Raw genomic sequence first — 25,020 nt, 5'->3', positions numbered from 1 at the left:
CACTGGCTCGAGCAAGGGGATTACTTGGTCTACTGAAGGCCCACGGTCATGGCACATATGAGAAAGCAATCAATGAACAACTAAGGTGTTGCAACGAAAAACTGATGATTGATGCTTCTCTTCTCACTCCGTTCCTGTCTGCCTGTTCCTATTTCCTATCTATCCCTCTTTCTGACTCTCTCTCTGTCTCTGTAAAAAAAAAAAAAAAGTAGAAAAAAAATTCTCAAAAACAATCATTCCTCTTTCTTTTAATTTTTTATAACTTTTTAAAAAGACTTTATTAATTTTCCAGAGAGAGAGAGGGAAAGAGAAAGAGAGAGCGAGAGAGAGAAGAGGGAGGAACAGAAAGCATCAACTCCCATATGTACCTTGACCAGGCAAGCCCAGGGTTTCAAACCGGGGACCTCAGTGTTCCAGGTCGATGCTTTATCCACTGCGGAAAACAATCATTCCTCAACCCCAACCTCCACCTTGCATACTTAATCAAGAAAAGAACGAACCTCTGCCTCTTGAGAATGTTGCATCAAGCTTATCGGACACTTACCTGCATAACTCCGGAGACTCATTTCCTTCCTCCTTTTGCTGTTTAGCTGAGAGCTGGCTCAAAAAGATTGAGCCATTCTACAGAAAGACAGCAAAGCTGATCTCAGCTTTCTTGGTCTACAAAGCTATTTCTAGGGCCTTTGGTATACCAACCTTGGCCATCTGTATGCATACTACCTAGCGTGGTTCCTGGCTCCCAGTTGCCTTTGTATATTTCTTAATTACTAGATAAACAAAGTATTCCCTAACTCCTCCTTGACTAACCTGTACCCATGTAAGAAGGTGACAAGGTGGAGCTTTCTCTGGGAGTGCTTTTTGTGTATGTAGTTTCCTCATTATGGCAAACTCCCTCTACTAGAGCCTTTGCCGTGACATGTACAGAACTTCTATGCCAAGCCATTTCTGTAAAGTAGTGAGCGTTTGAAAATTGTGTCCTTTTTATCATTTCTCTGCTTGAAAGTTTGTCTCCAATAAATTCTGTTATATCAGCATCATGTTGCATTAGTGACTCATATCTCCTTGCACAACACTGAAAATGCTCAGACACAATTTTAAAAACTACTCTGTAGTTGGGACATACAGAGAAATAAGAAAAAGGAAGAGATAAGAGGAAGAAGGATATTTCTTCTTGTTTCATTTCAGTTCTCTGTTCTTACATACTCCACAGTAGGGCTGCTATTCATTTGCAGATGTGTGGGTGACTAGTACAGTAGATTTTAAAATAGAAGCTTAAACTTTAGTTTATAAACAGAATTCAAAATCACAGATTCTACTTAACATTCAACTGTTTGTTTACTTTAATCCTTTTTTTTTTGTCAAGCTTTCTTTTCATAGTCATCAATGTCTGAAGAACAAGTTACTTATGCAGAACTAAATTTCCAGGACTCCAGTCAGATACAAAATACTCAAGAGTTTGACCAAGTTGGTTTAAAAGGTAAGATTTTGAGCTATGGATGTTTTGTAAGATGCCAGAAGTGAAATGTAGAAGGTGATAGAAGTGTAAGGGTAGCAGCCCTGCCCCTGATCAGTAGGGAATTAATAATGATCTTTTAATTTGAATTTTAATTAAGTCACTCATTTTTTATCAAGTGTTTATATAAAATTGTTATAAAGAGTTTCTAACGGCACTGCCCTTTTTATGTTCTAATACATTCTTTCCCATCTCCTGTCCTATTAATCCATTTTATACTAAATTTCCATTTCAGAAATCTTTGACTCTCTAGAAATCATAAACCATGTCTTACTTCTGAATTTTGTCTAATTTTCTCATTGTCTAGCTTAAAGTCTACTCCATGTAATATGAACTTTATATTATGTAATATCTACCCTTACTATCCTGTATACATATATCTCTTAATGCACTGTATTTATCCTTGAAAAACTTCAATTGTGCTTTGATTCATAAGATTCTTTTGGCTATATGAGGTCTTTTATGGTTCTATGAAAATTTTAGCATGGTTTACTCTAATTCTGTGAAAAATGCCATTAGAATTTTGATCAGGATGGCATTGATTCTACATTTCACTTGAGCAGAATGGCCACTTTAACAATATTAATTCTTTCAATCCATGAGCACAAAATATCTTTCCACTTATTTGTGTTCTCAATTCTTTCTTTAATGCCTTATAGTCTTTAACATATAGGTTTTTACTTTCTTGGTTAAACTTGTTCTTAGATATTTTATTCTTTTTTATGCCATTGTAAAGAAGATCATTACTTTAATATCTCTTTCTGATAGTTCAAGTGTATAGAAATTCAACATATTTTTGAATAAAAGTGGCAAAAATGGGCATCCTTGTCTTGTTCCTGATTTTAGAGGAGAAGCTTTTAGATACTAATCATTAAGTAAAATGTTAGTTATGTACTTGTCATATATGGTCTTTTTAAAAAATATTTTATTTATTCATTTTAGAGAGGAAAGAGGGGGGGAGCAGGAAGCATCAATTCCCATACGTGCCTTGACCAGGCAAGCTCAGGGATTCAAACCAGCAACCTCAGTGTTCCATGTCGATGCTTTATCCACTTTGTCACCACAGATCAGGCCTGTTCTTTATTATATTGAGATACATTCCCTCTAAACCTACTTCATTGAGTTTTTTTTTATCATAAATCATTGTTGAATTTTGTAATATGCTTTTTCTGCATCATATAATGTTCATATGAGATGATCATATGATCATCCTTTTCTTGTTAATGTGTATCACAATGACTGAAATGTGGAAATTAAACTGTCTTTTGCATCTCTGGGATAATCCCCACTTGATTGTGGTATCTGATTTTTAAAATTATTGTCAAATTTAGTTTGCTGATATTTTGTTTGGGATTTTTGCATCTATGATCATCAGAAATATTTGCCAGCAATTTCTTTTCTTTTAGTAATCTTGTCTGCTTTCAGTATCATAGTAATGCTGGCCTCTTAAAGTGACTTTAGAAGTATTCTTCTTTTTCTATTTTTAGAAAGAGCTTGAGAAGGATTGGTGTTAATTTTTCTTTGAAGGTTTGGTAAAATTCTCCAGTAAAGCTAACTTGTCCTAGACTTTTGTTTCTTGAGAGATTTTTGATTACTGATTCAATCTTCTTACTAGTAATGTCTGTTCAAATTTTTTTTTTATTATAATTAAGTCTTGGTGGGTTGTATGGTTTTAGTAACTTATACATTTTTCTAGGTTGTCTAATTTGTTTGCATATTATTATTCCCAGCATTTTATTATGATCCTTTGTATCTCTGTGGTATCAGTGGTAACATCTCTTTCATTCTTGATTTTATTTAATATAATAACTTATACTATAAAGTCCATAAATCATGTTTTCTAAATAAGTAAATTGTCTGCTTTGGACTTTATTTATCAGTAAAAAGAAAGAATTCAATAAAAGTTTGTTGGTAAAAAACAATACAAAGTTTTTAAAGAGAAAATAATATAGATTTGGCCTAAGATCTGGCTGGCATAAGGACCACCAGAGATATTACCAGGAGACAGCCTATCATTTATGTTCCACAGCCATGATTTCCTGGAGAAAACATAATTAACTGAGATTATTTTCTTTGATATTCCACAATTGTCCACTCAAAGAAGGAATACTCAGATTGACCTCTCTGTTACCTGCTGCTACTCAGTTCCTCCAGTTTTTACAGAAATTTTTTGTGATATTGTATCCAGATTGATTGTTTTACTCACTTCTTGTGTGTGTGTGTGTGTGTGTGTGTGTGTGTGTGTGTGTGTGTGTGTTTCTGAAGCTGGAAATGGGGAGGCAGTCATACAGACTCCCACATGCGCCCAACCAGGATCCACCCGGCATGCCCACCAGGGGGCGATGCTCTGCCCATCCAGGGCGTCGCTCTGCCGCAATCAGAGCCATTCTAGCGCCTGAGGCAGAGGCCACAGAGCCATCCCCAGCGCCCGGGGCCAACCTTGCTCCAATGGATCCTTAGCTGCGGGAGGGGAAGAGAGAGACAGAGACTAAGGAGAGGGGGAGGGGTGGAGAAGCAGATGGGCGCTTCTCCTGTGTGCCCTGGCCGGAATCGAACCTGGGACTCCCGCATGCCAGGCTGACGCTCTACCACTGAGCCAATTGGCCAGGGCCACATCTCTTTTTTAAACTATTTTTTGCCTTTGTTTCTTAAATCAGCCTAGCAAGTGATAAACTCTCCTTGAAAATGTTTGCAAATTAATTAACACAAATATTTTTTACTTTTTCTTGACATATTCTTTAAAAACATTTTTGAATTTCATTCTTCTACCACGGACATGCTAGGAAACAAAAAAAATGCAAAATGAATGAATGAATGAATGCTTCAAATTAAGATGTATACTGTTCACAGGCCTCTGCTAATTTTGCTTTCCACAGCCCCTCCTGCTGCTTCCCATGTGTGGCGTCAAAGAACCTTGGCTCTGACTCTTCTGTGCCTTCTGCTGCTGATTGGACTGGGAGTCTTAGGGAGCATGTGTATGTATTATCCATATTTTGAATGAAAGGGAAGACACCTAGAAATGCATGAGTTGCACAAGGAAATTCACTCTGAATTGAGGCTTTGGAAGGATATAGGTGATATATCAACACAAAGAGGATTTGTAACTAAATCCTCACAGCATGGCAGTTAGTCTCTTTCCCTCACTCCTGTGAAATGAATGTTTTCCTATACCCTTAATATTCCTAACACCATTTCAGCAAAAAGGAGATGATGGTTATATTAAAGGATTAAAATTCTTTATCGTTTTTTCTTTTTTTGGATCTGGAGTTTACTTAACTTCAAAGACAGAAAAGGAAAAATTGAAAAAACTACAAAATTTCAAAAAAGAACTTCAAAGGAATGTGTCTCTACAACTGATGTATAATGTGGATAGTTTCGAGAAGATCAGGAACCTCTCTATCACACTGCAAGAATTGACCACCAAATTATGTTATGAGCTACACAAAAGAGAACCAGGTAATCCTATTGTTCTGTCTGTTAATTATTAGACAGTGAATTAAACCCACGAGTCACTTGAGAATCACTCTTTCCCTACAAAACCATTAATTCGGGGAAAGAATTAAATGTGGTTGACAGAGAACTTGATATTTCTATGCAGTTAAAAAACAACAGGAAAAGTAACAACATAAGCCTCTAAAATTACAAGAGAAGACAGTACTTTAATGAACATTAAACAATACACTTTCTCTAATCTGCCATTCATTAAGTTTTTGGGTACTGGGGTCAATAGAAGATAGGGAGAAAATGATCTCTCTTTATAGATGACCTCATTCCTAAATTTCAGTGAACTTTTAAATGAGCATCAAGAGAAAATCAAGTCAATAAACCTTATCCTTGGAATTGGGAGAAATTGGTCTTTTAATATTTCTAACACTTTCTGTAGCTTTTATAACTAAAATATGTTCTTTGTGTCTTTACAAAAGTCTCCCAAATACTCAACAAGTCAGAGCTAGAAATGGTCTAGTTGGAGAAGGCAGGATTGATGTAGGTTTGTGGGGTTGATTCTTACCACCCAATGTCTCTTGTGATTAGCCTTTATTACTGTGTAGTAATACAAAAAAAAAATTTACAAAGAGAGATGGAAATTAATCAATCATTATTCAGGGCTCCTGAGGTAGAAAAATATACTGGAATCTAAATGTTTAATTTGAAATGTGTTGTTCAAATTATGTTTTAGACATATCATGATTGTATATATATAGGGGCCTGGAACACATGATCCACTTTCTTTACCTTTGATGTAAAAAGAAGGAAGACAAATTTGGTTAATTTACCATACAGGACAATGGGAATAATAAGAATAATGATGATTTTCAGCATATATCAAATGAAACTACATTCTTCTTTCAGAGCACAAATGTAAACCTTGTCCAAAGGAGTGGATATGGCATGGAGACAGCTGTTACATAACATTTAACAATTATTCGACATGGCAAATGAGCCATATGACATGTTCTGTTCACAATGCCAGCCTGTTGAAGATTAAGAACAAAAGTGTATTGGTAAGGTATATGGACCTCTGCTTGTGAGGAAGAAAATCACTTTTCCCAAGACAGAATAAGGAGGAACGAAGCATGTTGGGGAAGAGTCATACTAATCCAGACATGATTCTGGCTTCTTCCAGTTTGGGTATGAGGTGACTGAGACTTAGCACATTGATCTCAGATAGCCAAGGAAAAGCATGGAAAGCTTTAGCCTAGGACGTGAGAATTGGTAGAATCCAAAGGGCTGGGCAGAAGTGTAGGTATGGGGCACCCAGAATCAGGTTTCTAAGCATTTCCAAGCATTAGGATCGACATTCAGAACACAGTCTATGAGCATTTACTGAAAAGCAGAAGATCTGGAAACTATTCCTGAGTTTTGCCAATTTCATGAAATTTACTAAGAGTAAATTCTTTATTTCCACCACTTTGCATCTATGTTAACTAAGAGAAAACCAACATATACTAGAATAAAAAGGTAGTTTGGATAAAATATGAATAAAAAGCGGTATCAAGATGAGATGGCAAAGGCAAGTGCCAAGTGGATATATTGCACAAATTCCCTGAGTCCAAGAAAAAGTGAGTTCTCTGAAAGATGTATTTATAATTGTATATTTTTATAACATCTATATAGTATTTCCATATTTTACTTATTACTCAGTATTTCTAGTACCTCAGATAATCATATACTTTTTTTTCTTTCTTTTTTTTTTCTTTTTGAAAGAGAGAGAGACAGAAGCACAAGGTGAGAGGGTGAGAAGCACAACTCATAGTTGCTTTCATTTTATTTTTTTCTTTTTATTATTATTATTATTAAGTTTAATGGGTGACATTGATAAATCAGGGTACATATGTTCAGAGAAAACATCTCCAGGTTATTTTGACATTTGATTATGTTGCATACCCATCACCCAAAGTCTAATTGTCTTCTGTCACCTTCTATCTACTTTTCTTTGTGCTCTTCCCCTCCCCATCTCCTCCCCCCCCCCCACCCTAGTAACCACCACCCTCTTGTCCATGTGTCTGAGTCTCATTTTTATGTCCCACCTATGTATGGAATCATATAGTTCTTAGTTTTTTCTGATTTACTTATTTCACTTAGTATAATGTTATCAAGGTCCATCCACATTGTTGCAAATGATTCCATGTCATCATTTCTTATGGCTGAGTAGTATTCCATAGTATATATGTACCAAGCTTTTTAATCCACTTGTCCACTGATGGACACTTGGGCTGTTTACAGATCTTCGCTACTGTGAACAATTCTGCCATAAACATGGGGGTGCATTTCTCCTTTTGAAACAGTGCTATGGTGTTCTTGGGGTATATTCCTAACAGTGGGATAGCTGGGTGAACAGGCAGTTCGATTTTTAATGTTTTGAGGAATCTCCATACTGTTTTCCACAGAGGCTGCACTAGTCTGCATTCCCCCCAGAAGTGCAGAAGGGTTCCCTTTTCTCCACATCCTCGCCAGCACTTATTCTGTGTTGTTTTGTTGATGAGCGCACATTCTGACTGGTGTGAGGTAATATCTCGTTGTGGGTTTTTTTTAATTTTTATTTAGACAATTAAATTTAACAGGGTGACATTAGTCAACTAGAGTACATAGATTTTAGGCTAACATCTCCACATCACTTGGACAGTCAGTTATGTTATATACTCATCACTCAAAGTCAAATCATCCTCTGTCATCTTATATTTGTCCCTTTTTAAGTCCCTACTCCTCCTCTATCCCCCTCCCACTACCCCCCCTCCTCCCCTTGGTAACCACTGCACTCTTATCTATGTCCATGAGTCTCAATTTGGTGTCCCACCTATGTATGGAATTATACAGTTCTTAGCTTTTTCTGATTTACTTACTTCACTCAGTATAATGTTATCAAGGTCCATCCCTGTTATCTTAAACATATGTATGTACCCTGATTTATCAATGTCACTGCATTAAAATTAATAAAAATAAAATTAAAAATGTTATTTTAGAAAACAAAAAAAATTATACTATGTCATCTTTTCTTATGGTTGAGTAGTATTCCACTGTATATATGTATTACATCTTCTTTATCTAATCCTCTATTGAAGGGCATTTTGCCTTTTTCCATATCTTGGCCACTGCGAATTATGCTGTGACGAACATGGGGCTGCATGTGTCTTTACGAACCAATGTTTTTGAGTTTTGGGGGTATATACCCAGTAGAGGGAATGCTGGGTCATATGGTAGTTCTAGTCTTAATTTTTTAAGGAATCAGGATGCTTTCTCCCATAGTGGTTGTACTAATTTACATTCCCACCAACAGTGAATGAGGGTTCCTTTTTCTCCACAGCCTCTCCAACACTTGTTATTACCTGTCCTGTTGATAATAGCTAATCTAACAGGCATGAGGTGGTATCTCATTGAAGTTTTGATTTGCATTTCTCCGATAGCTAATGAAGATGAGCATCTTTTCATATATCTGTTGGCCATTTGTATTTCTTCCTGTGAGAAGTGTCTGTTCATGCCTTCTTCACATTTTTTAATTGGAAAGTTTGCATATTTGTTGCTGAGTTTTGTGAGGTCTTTATATATTTTGGATATTAAACCCTTATCTGAACTGTTGTCTGCAAATATCATCTCCCAATGGTTAGCTGTTTGTTTTGTTGTCAGTTTCTTTTGCTGTGCAAAAGCTTCTTAGTTTGATGTAGTCCCATTCACTTATCTTTGCCTTTACTTCCCTTGCTTTTGGGGTCAAATCCTAAAAATGTTCTCTATGCCTAAGGTTCATGAGTTTAGTACCTATGTTTTCTTCTATGTAATTTATTGTTTCAGGTCTTATACATAGGTCTTTGATCTATTTTGAATTAATTTTTATGCAAGGGGACAAACTGTAGTCATTTCATTCTTTTGCATGTGGTTTTCCAATTTTCCCAACACCATTTATTAAAGAGGCTGTCTTTTTTCCATTGTGTGTTTTGGCTCCTTTATCAAAGATGATTTGCTCATATATATGGAGGGTTTTTTTTAGTAGTGTTTGTTTTTTGTTTGTTTGTTTGTCTGTTTTTATTAATTTATTAATTTTAATGGGATGACATTGATAAACCGGGGTACACATGTTCAGAGAAAACATCTCTAGATTATTTTGACATTTGATTATGTTGCATACCCCTCACCCAAAGTCAAATTGTCTTCAGTCACCTTCTATCTGGTTTGCTTTATGCCCTTCCCCTCCCCTCTCACATTCCTCCTCTCGACCCACTGCCCCCCCCTTACCATCACATTCTTATCCATGTCTCTGAGTCTCATTTTTATGTCTCATCTGTGTATGGATTCATATAGTTCTTAGTTTTTTCTAATTTATTAATTTCACTCATTATAATGTTATCAAGGTCCATTCATGTAATTATAAATGATTCGATGTCATCATTTCTTATGGCTGAGTAGTATGTCATAGTATATATGTACTAAGCTTTTTAATCCACTCATCCTCTGACGGACACTTGGGCTGTTTCCAGATCTTTGCTATTGTGAAGAATGCTGCCATAAACATGGGGGTGCATTTCTCCTTTGGAACAGTGCTATGGTGTTCTTAGGCTATATTCCTAAAAGTGGGATAGCTGGGTCAAAAGGCAGTTCAATTTTTAATATTTTGAGAAATCTCTATACTGTTTTCCACAGTGGCTGCACCAGTCTGCATTCTCACCAGCAGTGCAGGAGGGTTCCCTTTTCTCCACATCCTCGCCAGTACTTATTCTGTATTGTTTTGTTGATAAGCGCCATTCTGACTGGTGTGAGGTGATATCTCATTGTGGTTTTAATTTGCATTTCTCTAATGATTAGTGATGTTGAGCATTTTTTCATATGCCTATTGGCCATCTGTATGTCCTCTTTGGAGAAGTGTCTATTTATTTCTTTTGTCCATTTTTTTATTGAATTGTTTGTCTTCCTGGTGTTGAGTTTTACAAGTTCTTTATAAATTTTGGTTATTAAACCCTTAACAGACGTATTGTTGAATATGTTTTTCCATTGTGTAGTTTGTCTTTTTATTCTGTTCTTATTGTCTTTAGCTGCGCAAAACTTTTTAGTTTGATATAATCTCATTTGTTTATCCTGTCTTTTATTTCACTTGCTCGTGGAGATAAATCGGTAAATATTGCTGCGAGAGATGTAGGAGAGCTTACTGCCTATGTTTTCTTCTAAGATGCTTATGGTTTCATGGCTTACATTTAAGTCTTTTATAGATTTTGAGTTTATTTTTGTGAATGGTGTAAGTTGGTGGTCTAGTTTCATTTTTTTGCAGGTAGATGTCCAATTTTCCCAGCACTATTTATTAAAGAGGCTGTCTTTACTCCATTGTATTTCCTTACCTCCTTTGTCAAATATCAGTTGTCCATAAAGGTGTGGATTTATTTCTGGGTTCTCTGTTCTGTTCCATTGATCTATATGCCTGTTCTTATGCAAGTACCAGGTTGTTTTGAGTACAATGGTCTTGTAGTATAACTTGATATCAGGAAGTGTGATACCTCCCACTTTATTCTTCCTTTTCAAGATTTCTGAGGCTATTTGTGTTCTCTTTTGGCTCCATATAAATATTGGAAATATTTTTTATATCTTTGAAGTATGTCATTGGTATTTCAATTGGTATTGCATTGAATTTATAAATTGCATTGGGTAATATAGACATTTTAATGATGTTTATTCCTCCTAACCATGAACATGGTATATGCTTCCCCTTGTTTGTATCTTCCTTGATTTCTTTTATCAATGTTTTATAATTTTTTGAGTACAAGTTTTTAATCTCCTTGGTTAAATTTACTCCTAGGTACTTTATTTTTTTGGATGCAATAGTGAAAGGGATAGTTTCCTTAATTTCTCTTTCTGACAGTTCACTGTTGATGTATAAAAATGCCTCTGATTTCTGTGTATTAATTTTATATCCTGCCACCTTGCTGAATTCATTTATAAGGCCCAGTAATTTTTTGACTGAAACTTTAGCGTTTTCTATATACAAAATCATATCATCTGCAAATAATGATAGTTTTACTTCTTCTTTTCTAATTTGGATGCCTTTTATTTCTTCTTCTTGTCTGATTGCTGTGGCTAGAACTTCCAGAACTATGTTGAATAAGAGTGGTGAAAGGGGCACCCCTGCCTTGTTCCTGATCTTAAGGGGATTGTTTTTAATTTTTGCCCATTGAGTATGATGTTGGCTGTGGGTTTGTCATAGATAGCCTTTGTCATGTTGAGGTATGTTCCCTGTATTCCCACTTTGCTGAGAGTTTTGATCATGAATGGGTGCTGGATTTTATCAAATGCCTTTTCTGCATCCATTGAAAATATGATGTGGTTTTTCTCCTTTCTTTTGTTTATGTAATGAATCACATTGATTGATATGCAAATATTGTACCAGCTTTGCCTCCCCAGAATAAATCCCACCTGATCATGATGTATGATTTTCTTTATATATTGCTAGATCCAGTTTGCTAATATTTTGTTGAGGATTTTAGCATCTAAATTCATCAGGGATATTGGCCTATAATTTTCTTTCTTTGTGTTGTCTTTGCCTGATTTTGGAATCAGAATTATGCTCGCCTCATAAAAGGAGCTTGGAAGTCTTTCTTCTTGAAGTTTTTGAAACAGCTTGAGAAGTATAGAGTTAGCTCTTCTTTGAATATTTGGTAGAATTCACTTGTGAAGCCATCAGGCCTAGGATTTTTCTTTATTGGGAGTTTTTTGATAACTGTTTCTATCTCATTTGTTATAATCGGTCTGTTTAGGTTTTCTAATTCTTCCAGATTAATTTTTGGAAGATTATATGTTTCAAGGAATTTGTCCATTTCATCTAGGTTGTCGAATTTTTTGGCATACAGTTTTTCATAGTATTTTCTTACAATATTTTGTATTTCTGTTGTGTCAATTGTTATTTCTCCACTTTCTTTTCTAATTTTATTTATTTGAGTCTTCTTTCTTTTTTTCTTGGTGAGTCTAGTTAAAGGTTCATCGATCTTGTTTACCTTTACAAAGAACCAGCTCCTGGTTTCTTGATCTTCTGCATTGTTTCTTTAGCCTATATGTCATTTATTTCTGCACTGATATTTATTATTTCCTTTTTTCTACTACCTCTGGGCTATAGTTGCTGTTCTTTTTCTAGTTCTTTAGATGCAGGGTCAAGTTGTTTATTTGAGCTTTTTCTGGCTTCTTAAGGTATGACTGTAATGCTATGAACTTCCCTCTCAACACTGCTTTTGCTATGTCCCATAAATTTTGAGTTGATGTTTGCTCATTATCATTTGTTTCTAGGAATTTTTTTATTTCTTCTTTGATCTCATTATTAACTCATTTGTTATTTAATAACATGTTATTTAGTTTCCAAGTGTTTGAGTATTTATCAGTTTTTCTGTAGTGGCTGATTTCTAGTTTTATGCCATTTTGATCAGAGAAAATGCTTGATATGATTTCAATCTTAAATTTGTTGAGACCTCTTTTGTGCCCTAACATGTGGTCTATCCTAGAGAATGTACCATGAGCAATTGAAAAGAATGTGTATTCTGCTACTTTAGGGGGTGAAAGGTTCTGAAGATATCTATTAAATCCAGTTGATCTAGTGTGTCCTTTAAGTCTGCTGTTTCTTGTTAATTGTCTTTCTTGAGGATCTATCTAGTGATGTTAGTGGGGTATTAAAATCCCCTACCATTATAGCATTGCTGTTGATCTCACTCTTTACATCCATCAAAGTCTGTTTTATATATTTAGGTGCTCGTATATTAGGTGTGTAGATATTTATAACGGTTATATCTTCCTGTTGGATTGATCCCTTTATCATTATGTACTGACTTTCTTTATCTCTTAGCCTTTTTTTAAAAGTCCATTTTTTCTGATATAAGTATTGCTACCCCAACTTTTCTTTCATTTCCATTTACATGAAATATTTTTTCCATCCTTTTACCTTCAGTCTATGTGCATCTTTTATTTTGAGGTGTGTCTCTTATAGACAGCATATATAAATGGGTCCTGTTTTCTTATTTATGCAGCTACCCTATATCTTTTGATTGGATCATTTAATCCATTTACAATTAAGGTTATTGATATGTTTTTGTTTATTGCCATTTTATTCTTTAAAGCTGTATTTCTCTTTTGCTATATTCTTTTTCATCTTTGATCTGTTTACAACAGGCCCCTTAGCATTTCTGGCCGCATTGGTTTGGTTGTAGTGAATTCCTTGAGTTTTGTTTGTTTTTTTGTCTAGGAAGCTTTTTATTTCTCCTTCAATTTTAAATGATAGCCTTGCTGGATAAAGTAGTCTTGGTTGTAGGCTCTTGTTCTGCATTACTTTGAATATTTCTTGCCATTCCCTTCTGGCCTCAAGTGTTTCTGTTGAGAATTTGGATGTCATCCTTATGGCGGCTCCTTTGTAGGTGATAGTCTTTTTTTTCTCTAGCAATTTCTAATATTTTCTCTTTATCATTTAGCTTTGGTATTTTAATTATGATGTGTTTTGGTGTAGATTTCTTTGGGTTTCTCTTTAATGGAGTTCTCTGTGCTTCTTGAACTTGTGAGAGTTTCTCCTGCATTAATTTAGGGAAGTTTTCAGCTATAATATGATTGAACAGTCTCTATCCCTTGTTCTTTCTCTTCTTCTTCAGGAACCCCTATGGTGCGGATGTTATTTGTATTCATGTTGTCCCAGAGCTCTCTTAGAATTTCCTCAGACTTTCTGAGTCTCCTTTCTTTTTTCTGCTTTGCTTCCATGCCTTCATTTATCTTGTCCTCTAACTCGCTGATTTGATCCTCAGCTTCATCCATCCTGCTTTTAATTTCTTCCATTGTGTTCTTCATTTCTGATATTTTATTTGTCATTTCTGACTGATTCTTTTTTATTATTTCAATGTCCTTTTTTATATTTGCTATGTCTTTATTTAGGTTGTCGTAATGACCATCTATTGTTGTTCTAAGATCTTTGAGCATCCTAACAATTGTTATTTTAAACTCTGCATCCGGTAATTTGGTATATCTAACTCATTCAGGTTCTTTTCTGGGGATTTCTCTTGATTCATTTGTGTTGCATTTCTCTGCCTTCCCCTTTTGTCTGTGTATAAGAAGGTTTTGGGAACTGGTGTCCAATGGTTGCGGCCTTTGTGTTCCCTAGGTGTGGTCTGTCTGCAGGCCCACCACCCCCTCTGCTGCTGCTGCCTAGGGTGTTAGGGTATGGGCCTTGGTGGTGCCAGGCCGCTGGGGCTGTTGCTGCGGTTTCCACCTCTCCTCCATGGGAGGGGCTGTGATCACATGCCTAGGTCTATAAACCTGGGGGCCTGGGCCTGTGCTTTGCCTCCAGGGTGGGGTTATGTGCCACAGTTGGGCCACAAGCCTCAGCACTGCAGGCAGGGGTGAGCACTTTCACTCAGCTATGGGTCTCCGCCTGTTTCCCGGCTTTTTCCCCATCCTGCGGGAGGGGTCCACTCTGGTAGGCTGCAAGCCTTGGCTCTGCAGGCAGGGTGGGGCTGTGCACCCGCACTCAGTTGTGGGAATCCACCTGTACTGAGATTTTGCCCCACCCCACCGTGAGAGGAGCGGGCTCTGGTGGGCTGCCAGCCTCGGTTCTGCGAGCCGGGGGTGACTGTGTGCCCGCGCCCTTGCTCAGCAGTGGGTCTCTGCCCCTTCTGGGGTTCCCACCCATCCCCCGCTCATGGGATTGCAGGCTGGCCTGCAGCTGGGCCTGACCACTTTTGCATGTCCCCCCCACCCCCACCAGGCAAGACTGAGCTTACAACCAGGCCTCAGTCATGGCTAGCCAGTTTCTGCCTTTGCCAACAGAACAGCACTTCCGTGTTATGATGTTGACCACCCTCCAGCGAGCCCTCAGCCATGTGGATGGGGGCGCTGCAGCTCAGACCCTAACAATCAATACTATAGTCCTGAAAGCTCCCTCCTTCTAAGTTGTTTTCACTTTAGGTGGGCAATGATTGCTTCTCTATGTGCCTCAACTGGAGCTATGTCAATGTCACTTTGCTTAAGCCAGTGACCTTGTGCTTTTTGTGCCAGAGACCTTTGGGCTCAAGTTGGTGAGCTTTGGGATTATGTAAAGGATCCCATCTTCCTTCTACCCCCACTGCTCAAACCAGCAACCCTGCACCTATCAGCTTATGCTTAGACTCAGCAACCTGTGGGCTGTGTGACCTCAGCATTTCAGTTTATGCTTAATCTACTGTGCCACCACTGGTCAGGTTCATGTATTTATTTTTCAAGCCAAAAATTCTTTTTACCAAGAGTCTCAACTTTCTTGCTTGAACATCTCTGTCTTTCATAAAAGAGGAGAAAATCAACCCATAGCTCTTCCTCATGTGGTCTTTTTCAAATGATCCTTTCATAGTTATTTATTTTAAAAATGTGTGGAAAAATGTTATTTTGGCTACAAAAATCTGGACTGGTTGTAAGTTGTATTCTCTAACCACTCTCATCCAACTTGCTACCTTTTTCTCCTACTCTTTCTGTTTCTATTAACATATGTTTATAGTGATTAACCATCTCTTTGCCCCCAGACTGTATATTTAATGATCAATCTTTGCATCCTGAAGTTTATGAATTTCATTGACTATAAATTAAGGTTATGCATGGATTAGTAGTTCCTTCTCCATGTGAGATAGTAACAGATGTATAAATTCTGGTGGAAATCTTATAACAAAAGACACTGCCTTAGTTTTCTTTAAAGACATTAAAACCCTATAGTGTGATGTTATAAATATTACATTAAGACAGTAATTTTTAAGAAACTATGTTGTGAGAGAATACACAGAAATGATAGTTATTTTAACAAACCATCTCTATTTCTTCTAGGAATTTGTTAAGTCCTTGAGTTTCAACTATTTTTGGCTAGGACTATCTCCCACTCCCACAATAATTAACCAAAGATACAAGAAGTTGGATGAGACAATTATTTCCTCTGACTGGTAAGTCTCTAGTCTTTTAAAGTTAGCTGATTTGAGTAAAAGAGTTTTCCTCATGAGCACTGTAGGTTACAATTAGAACTGGCTTCACTTAAAATTGCATCTGTAAAGAATTCTTTTCCCTAGCCTTCTTTAATGTATCTAATAATGCAAGAAGCTGCCACAAATATCTTCTCATTATCTTGATAAGTCACAAACAAAAATATAGTAGCTAAAGAAGGGAGAACAGTGCTTTTATCTAAGAGAACTATAGAAGCCAAAAAAATTCACTGGGCTTTAACATGTACTTAAAATGATGCTAAGTTTTGAAATTCATAAATGAATGATTGATTCTACCCTTAGTTACTTAACCATTAAATGTATGATCAGACTGATTTTAAAAATCTACAGATAAAAGAATGTGATAATGCTTCAGTCAAAATAACAAAAAATAAATTTTAGCTTTGAAATTTGTGTTATACCAGACGTCTGAAATGACCATTTTTGAATGGAAATTTTAGAGATAGACTAGAAGACTATTTCTGGTAAAGAGAATAAAGTGAACCTGGGCATGGTATATTGCAGATATGCTGTATATAAAATATTTTGTTGTGTAATATATTTAAAATGTGATTATAAATGGATTCATATGTTGCATTTGTTTTACTTGTAATGGGTAAAGAACAAGATTTACATAAAATAATGCAAATTTAATTTATAGTTTATAATCCCTCGATTTAGGAAACAGACAAGATTAGACTAAAGAAAGAAACCAACATCTTAACCCATCAGATACAGTTGCAAGCCCATAAATTTATACCTGTATGTTAGTTGAGGACTCACCAAACAGCAGTGAACTCAAGACAACTGGGTTGGGGTGCTGCCACACTGAATCTAAACTCTGAGGTTTCCACATACTCACCACCTTGGGCCAGACAGTAAAAAACCTGTGTTGTTGTTTTTTTTTTCTGTCGCAGTCCAGCTACAACAAGTATATACCAGGGTCTCAAAAAGGAAAAGGTATGGAATTGAAATAAATAATAGACAGGGACTTAAAGATATATATATATATATATATATATATATATATATATATATATATATATATATTCAGGAGGATGCCACACAAACAGTCTCTACTGTTCCTTAGCCATAACCCCACGCTCCCAGAAGCACATCCACTTTTATTCATAGGAAAAAATGTGGTCCATCAGCAATTCAATTAAGTTTCCAAGGCAACTCAAAAACAACCTTCACTATACCATCCAAATCGACTTTACACTAATAAGAAACTAGCTTCCAGCCTCCTCCGGAACACATGGGTGAGACAAATGAGAATCAGGTGTAGCTCTTTGTTAACTAGGCAAATGAAGTGGGGTTTGGGCTAAGCACCTCTGTCCAGATTGCAAAAATATCCTGTTTATTTATTTGGTCCCCAACATATCCCCCTTTTTATTTTTATTTTTTAAAACTTCAATTCGTGTGCTGTGGTTCATATTCATCTGAATTCTCATGTTCTGATTTGGAGGCAAACTGGAAAACTATAAAATAAACAACAAAATTGAAATAGCCAATGCTAACAGATACTATAACAAGAGTCCTAATACAAGTAAGTGATTAGATTATCAAGCAAAGTCTTAACCAATACAGAAGGATCTAAAATAAAATTCTTACAGTTTTAAATGTCCTTAACATGTTAATGTAATTTCACCAAGTTCATGTTGACACTATCATCACTTTATATTATTTGTAAATGTAACCCAATCCCACTTCAGTCTGAGAACTGTCCCAGGGAGCAGAAGTCACACACATTCAGGAAAAGGCCACAAGGTACTGGAGTTGTGGTAACATTTCCATACTTTGCAGCTTGAGTCCAAGTCCCAGTGACCACTGCTTCTAGCTAACAATGATTCAGATAGACTGGAAAAGCCATCTGTAGCATGTATGGAGATGGAGCTTCCATTTTCTTTAAACTGGAGAGATTAACCCAGGGTGCCTTTCCCTGTAGCTCTGCAACCATGGCATGGTGAAGAGAACCTTGGGATAAACTATGCTGGGTGGCAGAGGTAAATTCATCTAAATTAGGAGTAGGTCCCCACCTAAAATAAGCATAGGGCATTAAGATAGGAGGAATAAAGGAAACACTATATATTAAACAAAGCATAAAAAACAAAGACCATCAACACCCACAACAGAAATCTTCAAGGGATGAATAAAGACCCAAATATTCAGGCAAGGCATAGTAAGTGGCCCTTGTGTCCATAAGAAATGAGATCAGTTTACCTGCTACTTGGAAGAAATACCTTAGGCTTATTCACAGTGACGTGATATGGGGCAAGTGGCCCTGGGCACCTTTAGCCTTCAGTGGCAAGTCCCAGCAAGCTGGGCAAGGTTAGGTCACAGGTGGCTGGAGCAGGGTTGGAAGAGACTGGACCCTCCCTTAGAGGAGCAAGGGGGCAGCTTACCTTCCAGTGTCCCTTCTTCCCACAGCAAAGGTATGGCCCTAGTAGGGGCAGAAAAACCTGGCAGGCTTTAGCTCAATGACCTTTCTTTCCACTCTTGAAGTAGGGCCCTGATGAGTCCTATGAGTCTCCTTTGGGGTGATGAAGCCTTTAAGAGTGTATGCCAAGAGCTGGTATTTTTCCTGATCTCTTTTGGGCTTTGTCTGCCTTTTCTTTTCCTCTTGGTCATTGCAGACCTTAAAAGCCATGCTCAGAAAATCTCGCTAAGGGTTTTGAGGGTCCACATCCACCTATATAAACTTTTTCTGTATATCTGGAACTATTTAGAAAAAAACAAAACAGCATTATTAGCTGGATCAAATAAAAAAGGGTAGAAGTTTGCAAAAAAAAAAGAGGTTTGATGTCTCCTGTACATCAGCATTCAAAAGAAATTTTTAAAAGTAAATAGAGCACTGGCTGGTTGGCTCAGTGGTAGAGCGTCGGCCTGGCGTGCAAGGGGTCCCGGGTTCGATTCCCAGCCAGGGCACACAGGAGAAGCGCCCATTTGCTTCTCCACCCCTCCCCCTCTCCTTCCTCTCTGTCTCTCTCTTCCCCTCCCGCAGCCAAGGCTCCATTGGAGCAAAGATGGTCCGGGTGCTGGGGATGGCTCCTTGGCCTCTGCCCCAGGTGCTAGAGTGGCTCTGGTCATGGCAGAGTGATGCCCTGGAGGGGCAGAGCATTGCTCCCTGGTGGGCAGAGCATCGCCCCCTGGTGGGCGTGCCGGGTGGATCCCGGTCGGGTGCATGCAGGAGTCTGTCTGACTGTCTCTCCCCGTTTCCAGCTTCGGAAAAATACAAAAAAAAAAAAAAAAGTAAATAGATTTGCAGGAGTTCCAGGATATGACCCCTCCCTCTTTTTTTATATTATTTACAATTGACTCTTAAGCATTTGTTGAGTACACTCCACAACACATTGACCTCAAAAACTGCAAGAAACACCCATCTCAATGCTAACCTTCAAGAAAATACAGCAAATGCACTTTCAAGCAATATTCCCACACCAATCAAAACACTTCTACCCAATCAATCAACAGGCAAAAAAAAAAAATTTATACCTTTGTTAAACAAATCCACCCTGCTTCAAGCTTTGCAGCTGTAGCAACTTTAGCTTGCAGCAGTTTGGCCAAATTAGAAAGTCTTTAGGATCTACATTTCATTTTATTTAAATTTTAATGAGCACGCTGTACTTGCTCTAATTAAAATTTTAAATTTGTAGGGGTGATATTTTATTTTTATAATACTAGAGCCAGCATTTCCAATTTTTGCATGCATAAACTTAATTTACACCTTAAAGACAGACACATTTAGACATTAAACAAAGACTTCACATACAATTACACAAATCAAGAATGAAACGAGGGATTTTAGAGATTAGAATGTGGCCTGCTAGATCTTACATGTAGAGCTATTTTTTAAAATTTTTTTTTAATTTTATTTATTCATTTTTTAGAGAGGAGAGAGAGAGGGAGAGAAACAGAGAGAGAGAAGGGGGGGAGGAGCTGGAAGCATCAACTCCCATATGTGCCTTGACCAGGCAAGCCCAGGGTTTCGAACCGGCGACCTCAGCATTTCCAGGTCGACGCTTTATCCACTGCGCCACCACAGGTCAGGCCTGTAGAGCTATTTTAATAGGAACATGACAATGATAAATACCAAACAGAAATCTCTCTTGAAAATCTCAAGTCGGCCGTGTGAGATTTTTGTTTAGGCATATCCAAACAGGCTCCTCCTTCGTCCTCTTGCCAGGCATGGAACAGGGAAGAACTAAAATGATCTAGAACATTAAAGAAAATCAGATAATAATACAACTTTAAGAAGCATACCAGTCTTCTAATTATTCTCAACAGAGAAAGGGATGAAAGCATAGTAAAATAAGTGTTATACAATTGTTCTTGTAAAGTAAGTCTCTCATTCAGAATCATGGTGTCTCACCAATCATTCAGGAATCCACTGAGGAGCTTCAGCAGATCTAGGAAAAACACCTCTACAATGTGGGCAGAGGTCCGGGGTATTAAAGGCTGGCCGTCCTTGAGGGAGAAAGACTGATTTCAGGGGGGAGTAGGGCAGTTTCTAGCAAAATGTCCCACACCCCCGCATTGGAAACAATATCTATGGGCAAAAGTACTTCCCTGACTTTCCTTCTTTTGCTTGTTCTGCCTTTTATCAAAGTATTGTCCTGGAAATCTTGCCTTAACGTCTGTGGCAAAAGCAAGACCTTGCATGTATAAAGTCCTAACATTAGCGTATATTCTAATATAGTCCTCTATATCTCCCTTCTTGAAGTGAGGCCAAAATGCAGCCTGACAAGCCAAATTAGCATTTTCGCTAATTGCTTTATTAAAATCTTTCTTACATTTTTATCCTCTACTATTCTTTCAACTGCTTGAATTAGCCGTGAAACAAATTCTTGAGATTGCTCATCTGAACCTTGTCTAATTTTTCCAAATTCTTCTGTTTTGGCCCCTAATATAGGCAGGCATTTCCATGCCTTTGTGGCTGATTAATTATATTATAAGTAATTAGTTGATACTCTAATGGAGTTGCCATATGGGCATATTGTCCTCTAGTTAACATATCTACAGTAACAGCAACCTCTTCTTGCTGATTTTTCTCATCCTGCTTCATGGCCTTTTCATGAAAGTCTGACTTCCACAGCAAATAATCACCCCCAGAGAGACAATCACGAGCAAGTGCCTTCCAGTCATTTGGCAGAAGAGCCTTTGCACTAATAATATCCAATAAACCAAGTGTAAAAGGGGCAGTAGGCCCATACTGAGCACAAGCAAGTTTAAGTTCTTTCAGAGTTTTAAAAGGTACAGGTTCATGCTCTCTCACTAGTTTTCCCTTATCATTCTGTCTTTCTACAACAGGAAAACAGGTAAAGCCATTTATTATTTCCCCTATATTTTGAGCTTGGTCTATAGATTGTTGGAGCGGGGATTGCCCAGATTTTGAGCTATAGACTCCAGAATTAGCCCGAAAAGAAAATGAAGGAGCAGAAGGTTGAATGTAGGAAGCAGCTAAGGGTGGCAGAGGTCCCGCGGTCAAGGCAGCCATAGCCGTGAAATTTTATCCCCCAAGTCATCCTTAGACTCCAAGTTGTTCCCACATTCACATCTCTCCGCTTCTGGCTCACCCTGATAGTCTTTCTCATATGGAAACATTTCTACCGAAAGGTCCCTTATTTTTTATCCTAGCACTCCCATATTTATTTTTCTCTCAAATTATTTCTTATTATAATTTCTCACCAAACTCTACTTAAAAGCTTAACTCTTTAAAAGCTTTATACTTACTTTGTGTGCACACTTCTGGGGGGTTCCATTACCTCTCCTCTTTCCCTTTTTCGATGACCACACGTATGGGCGCCAATTGTCACAGTCCAGCCACAACAAGTATATACTGGGGTCCCAACAGGAAAGGAAAAGGTATGGATTTGAAATAAATGATAGACAGGGACTTAAAAAAAAAATATATATATATATATATATAAAGATATATATATGTGTGTGTGTGTGTATATATGGGTTCGAGAGGATGCCACGGCAAACAGTCTCCAATGTTCCTTAGCTGTAACCCCGCGCTCCCAGAAGCACATCCATTTTTATTCATAGAAAATAATGTGGTCCGTCAGCAATTCAATTAAGTTTCCAAGGCAACTCAAAGACAACCTTCACTATACCATCCAAATCGACTTTACACTAATAAGAAACTAGCTTCCAGCCTCTTCCGGAGAACATGGTTGAGACAAATGAGAATCAGGTGTAGCTTTTTGTTAACTAGGCAAATGAGGTGAGGTTTGGGCCCAGCACCTCTATCCAGACTGCAAAAATACCCTGTTTATTTATTTGGTCCCCAACAGTTTTCTTTTGGTTGCTTTTTCCTTCAGATTGAAATAGTAAGTGTGGGCCTGACCAGGCAGTGGCACAGTAAATAGAGCGTCTGACTGGGACACAAAGGACCCAGGTTTGAAACCCCAAGGTTGCCAGCTTGAGTGCTGGCTCATCTGACTTGAGTGTGGGCTCACCAGCTTGAGCATAACATTGTTGGATTGAGTATGGGATCATAGGCATGACCCCATGGTTGCTGGCTTGAGCCCAAAGGTCACTGGCTTGAATCCCAAGGTCACTAGCCTGAGCCCAATGTTGCTGGCTTGAGCAGGGGGTCACTTGCTCTGCTGGAGACCCCTAGTCAAGGCTATATGATAAAGCAATCAATGATCAATTAAAATAGCCACAATGAAGAACTGATGTTTCTTATCTCACTCCATTCCTGCCTGTCTGTCCCTATCTGTCCCTCTCTTTAACTCTCTGTCTCAGTCACACACACACACACACAAAATAGTGGGTGTAGGAATATGAGTCAAAAAGACAAGGCCGTTGTATCTTTGGTAGTGTGCAAAGATAGGACAAAATAGGGGATGAGTATAAACAAAGGAGAAAAGAATATATAGTGTAAAGATCTCACTTGGAGTGAAGGATTAGGGGTAAAAGTAATGTGTGTATTAGGAGAAAATATAATTGGAATCCTGTTTTGGAAAAGTAAAATTTTTAAGTGTTTATTTGTAATTATTATTAATGGAAAGGTAATGTATAATGAGATGGAAACACAGAAGATAGTTCTAATTATAAATAAATAATTCTGAAATAAAAATTACATAAGGATGTATACATGACTCCCTTTTGTTCTTATTCTTAATGTTATTTCTGAGCTTATTTCTTGAAAGAGATATGGTCAATAACACTTGTATTATGTCACCTCAAATAAAATTTTTTATTTTTGAAAATTTAATTGATAAACTTATCTATTGATTAGTGATCATTATTTATCCACTTAAGTATTAATACTACATTTTTTCCAAAAGATAATATTTTCAACTTACAAGTTTATCTTAATGCATAATCCTTGACCAGTAATCTTGTAGTACAGGTTTGTAGTAATTCAGAATATCAAAGTGAAATCTCTAAAAAGTAACTAGAGGGATATGTCACTTGGAGATGATATCGAGCTTAAGGTATTATACATTAGATTAATTCCTGGTTTTGGTGATTATGAAAAACATTTGAGGAGGACAGTGTAAAAGGTTTACTACTGAATCAGTTAGACTTGAGAATCTAATAGAATTGCATTATTATAAATCATACTAGGTATTAGGGAAGGGAGATGTTATGTCTGAAAGAACAGCAAATATTCCAGACACGAGAAAGAAAAAAATGGCAGAGAAAAATAAGGCAATGTTTGACTATACAGATAGATAGATATATAAATGAGTAACCTGGACATTCTTGATATTCTGAATAATTAAAATTTATTTTAGCCAATGCAGATCTTAGGGCCAATGATGTTGAAAAAAATTTTATATTTGTAAATATGTTTCCAATGTTTGACTAACCAAGTGTTATTCTTTATTTTCTCTTTCAGGTTTACAGGAAACACAAATGACTTAAATGATATTGATAGAATGTATTGTGCACATGTAAATAGCTATCTTTATTATGGTTCTTGCACTGAAGGTAAACATACTGTATGTGAGAAGTTAGCTAATCCAGTGAAGACTGAGAGTATACTAATGAGTGAAAAATGAGATGGTAGAATTAGTTTAATTATTTTGCCTTAGCTCATCCTGCAAGTAAAGGCAACTTTAGGAACATACACGTTGTGGACCACACAAATGGAATAAAGCTGTTGTGAAATGAACCGTCCATGTCTCTAACAATTTACATTTTCAAATTCCTTCTTTCTTTTTATTTTCTAAGTGAAAGAAATATAAAGTCATGCCATATCATTTACATACAGTCCAGAAAATATTAAGCATCAATACAGTATTTTGGGTGAGAATACTGAAAATGAAAGTAATGTTATTCCAACATAAACAAGGTAAATACCAACTTTATGGTGACACAGGAAAAATTGAATCTAAACATATATAGAAGGGTAAGAAGTCATGGCCAATTGGGGTTTATTCTAGTGATACAAATTGATTTACATTTTGGAAAAAAAATAGAGAGAAAATGGAATTGCTTGTCCTGCCTATAGGGCCTCAGCCAGGACTGATATCCATGATCTTAGAGAATATTTGATCAACCGGAATGAAACCTTACAAAATCTCATGTCTCACCATTTGATACACGTTCCAGCATAGAGGTAGAGAAGTGGTCAATTGACCATGGCATACAATTGTCATATTACAAACTAAAGCAGCATAATGCTGGAGGTAGATAGAGCAATGGAAAGGACTAAGAGCAGTTTGGAAGCATGGATGTAGAGTCACCTCAGAGTTAGTATTTTTTTTTTTTTTCTGAAGCTGGAAACGGGGAGAGACAGTCAGACAGACTCCCGCATGCGCCCGACTGGGATCCACCCGGCACGCCCACCAGGGGCGAAGCTCTGCCCACCAGGGGGCGATGCTCTGCCCCTCCGGGGCGTCGCTCTGTCGCGACCAGAGCCACTCCAGCGCCTGGGGCAGAGGCCAAGGAGCCATCCCCAGCGCCCGGGCCATCCTTGCTCCAATGGAGCCTTGGCTACGGGAGGGGAAGAGAGAGACAGAGAGGAAGGAGAGGGGGAGGGGTGGAGAAGCAAATGGGCGCTTCTCTTGTGTGCCCTGGCCGGGAATCGAACCCGGGACTTCTGCACGCCAG

The 25,020-nt window shown here is 37.5% G+C and overlaps 1 protein-coding gene across 3 annotated transcripts; it reads left to right on the top strand.

The window, feature by feature from the left end:
- Positions 1–1,214: 1,214 nt before the first annotated feature.
- On the top strand, positions 1,215–24,079 carry CLEC12A (C-type lectin domain family 12 member A). Of its 3 annotated transcripts, XM_066253149.1 has the most exons (8): positions 1,215–1,477; positions 4,390–4,488; positions 4,781–4,969; positions 5,864–6,015; positions 6,719–6,747; positions 7,402–7,519; positions 15,797–15,909; positions 23,804–24,079. In XM_066253149.1, the coding sequence occupies exons 1-8, from the start codon at positions 1,384–1,386 to the stop codon at positions 23,964–23,966; spliced, it is 957 nt and encodes a 318-aa protein (XP_066109246.1). In that variant the 5' UTR covers positions 1,215–1,383; the 3' UTR covers positions 23,967–24,079. The 3 variants fall into 3 exon arrangements, with proteins under 3 accessions (XP_066109246.1, XP_066109247.1, XP_066109248.1); XM_066253150.1 differs by lacking the exon at positions 7,402–7,519 and having other exon boundaries at positions 6,719–6,739; XM_066253151.1 differs by lacking the exons at positions 6,719–6,747; positions 7,402–7,519.
- The last annotated feature ends 941 nt before the right edge of the window (positions 24,080–25,020 follow it).

The sequence above is a fragment of the Saccopteryx bilineata genome, chromosome 1, assembly GCF_036850765.1.
Source record: "Saccopteryx bilineata isolate mSacBil1 chromosome 1, mSacBil1_pri_phased_curated, whole genome shotgun sequence".
NCBI lineage: Eukaryota > Metazoa > Chordata > Mammalia > Chiroptera > Emballonuridae > Saccopteryx > Saccopteryx bilineata.
The sequence above is the reverse complement of the archived record's forward strand: the minus strand, read 5'-3'. Positions and strand labels throughout refer to the sequence as shown.

Coding starts and splice junctions, on each gene's coding strand:
- CLEC12A (XM_066253149.1), top strand. CDS start 1,384: ATGTCTGAAGAACAAGTTACTTATGCAGAACTAAATTTCCAGGACTCC. Junction 1,478..4,389: donor TGACCAAGTTGGTTTAAAAG/GTAAGATTTTGA, acceptor TGCTTTCCACAG/CCCCTCCTGCTGCTTCCCAT. Junction 7,520..15,796: donor CACATTCTGACTGGTGTGAG/GTAATATCTCGT, acceptor TATTTCTTCTAG/GAATTTGTTAAGTCCTTGAG.